The sequence below is a fragment of the Belonocnema kinseyi genome, chromosome 7 (assembly GCF_010883055.1).
Source record: "Belonocnema kinseyi isolate 2016_QV_RU_SX_M_011 chromosome 7, B_treatae_v1, whole genome shotgun sequence".
In the NCBI taxonomy this organism is placed as follows: domain Eukaryota; kingdom Metazoa; phylum Arthropoda; class Insecta; order Hymenoptera; family Cynipidae; genus Belonocnema; species Belonocnema kinseyi.
Window position 1 is genome coordinate 80,858,923 of NC_046663.1, and position 391 is coordinate 80,859,313.

At 38.6% G+C, this 391-nt stretch overlaps 1 protein-coding gene across 5 annotated transcripts in view; it reads left to right on the plus strand.

The window, feature by feature from the left end:
* The window catches only part of LOC117176019 (WD repeat-containing protein 47), a 249,114-nt gene that overhangs the window by 124,646 nt on the left and 124,077 nt on the right, over positions 1-391 (plus strand). For all 5 annotated transcript variants that reach the window (XM_033365973.1, XM_033365975.1, XM_033365972.1 and 2 more), the window contains one exon: positions 1-71. In XM_033365973.1, the coding sequence (XP_033221864.1) occupies positions 1-71 (71 nt within the window). The remainder of the gene's footprint in view (positions 72-391) is intronic.

Consider the following 391-nt stretch of genomic DNA (forward strand, 5'->3'; position numbering starts at 1 on the left):
ATTGCATGCTTTCAAATATCTATGACTCGAGGATTCCGGAAGGGCATTATGACATCGTCAAACCGCTTAAGGTAAGAAACATTTTCTCACTGCACCTACTTCAAGGTCGGGAAGATCATAATGATCATAAGAAGCGCAATTTGAATATAAACGATCATTGCTTCTTCTTTGAACCTCAAATACTGTAATCACGTCAGCGAGTAATTAGCTTGATGCGATGGATAATAATTAGTCTACATTATCATGAATTAATTAAGACTTCGCGAAGATTGCTCAGCTTACAAAGAACACTTCAGTCAATTAGTCTGCAGTTCGCTCCATATAATAATAATTGATAGTTTGCTGGAGGAACCGTTTAAAAACTACGCCGCACTGCCAAGGGTTGGAGGGT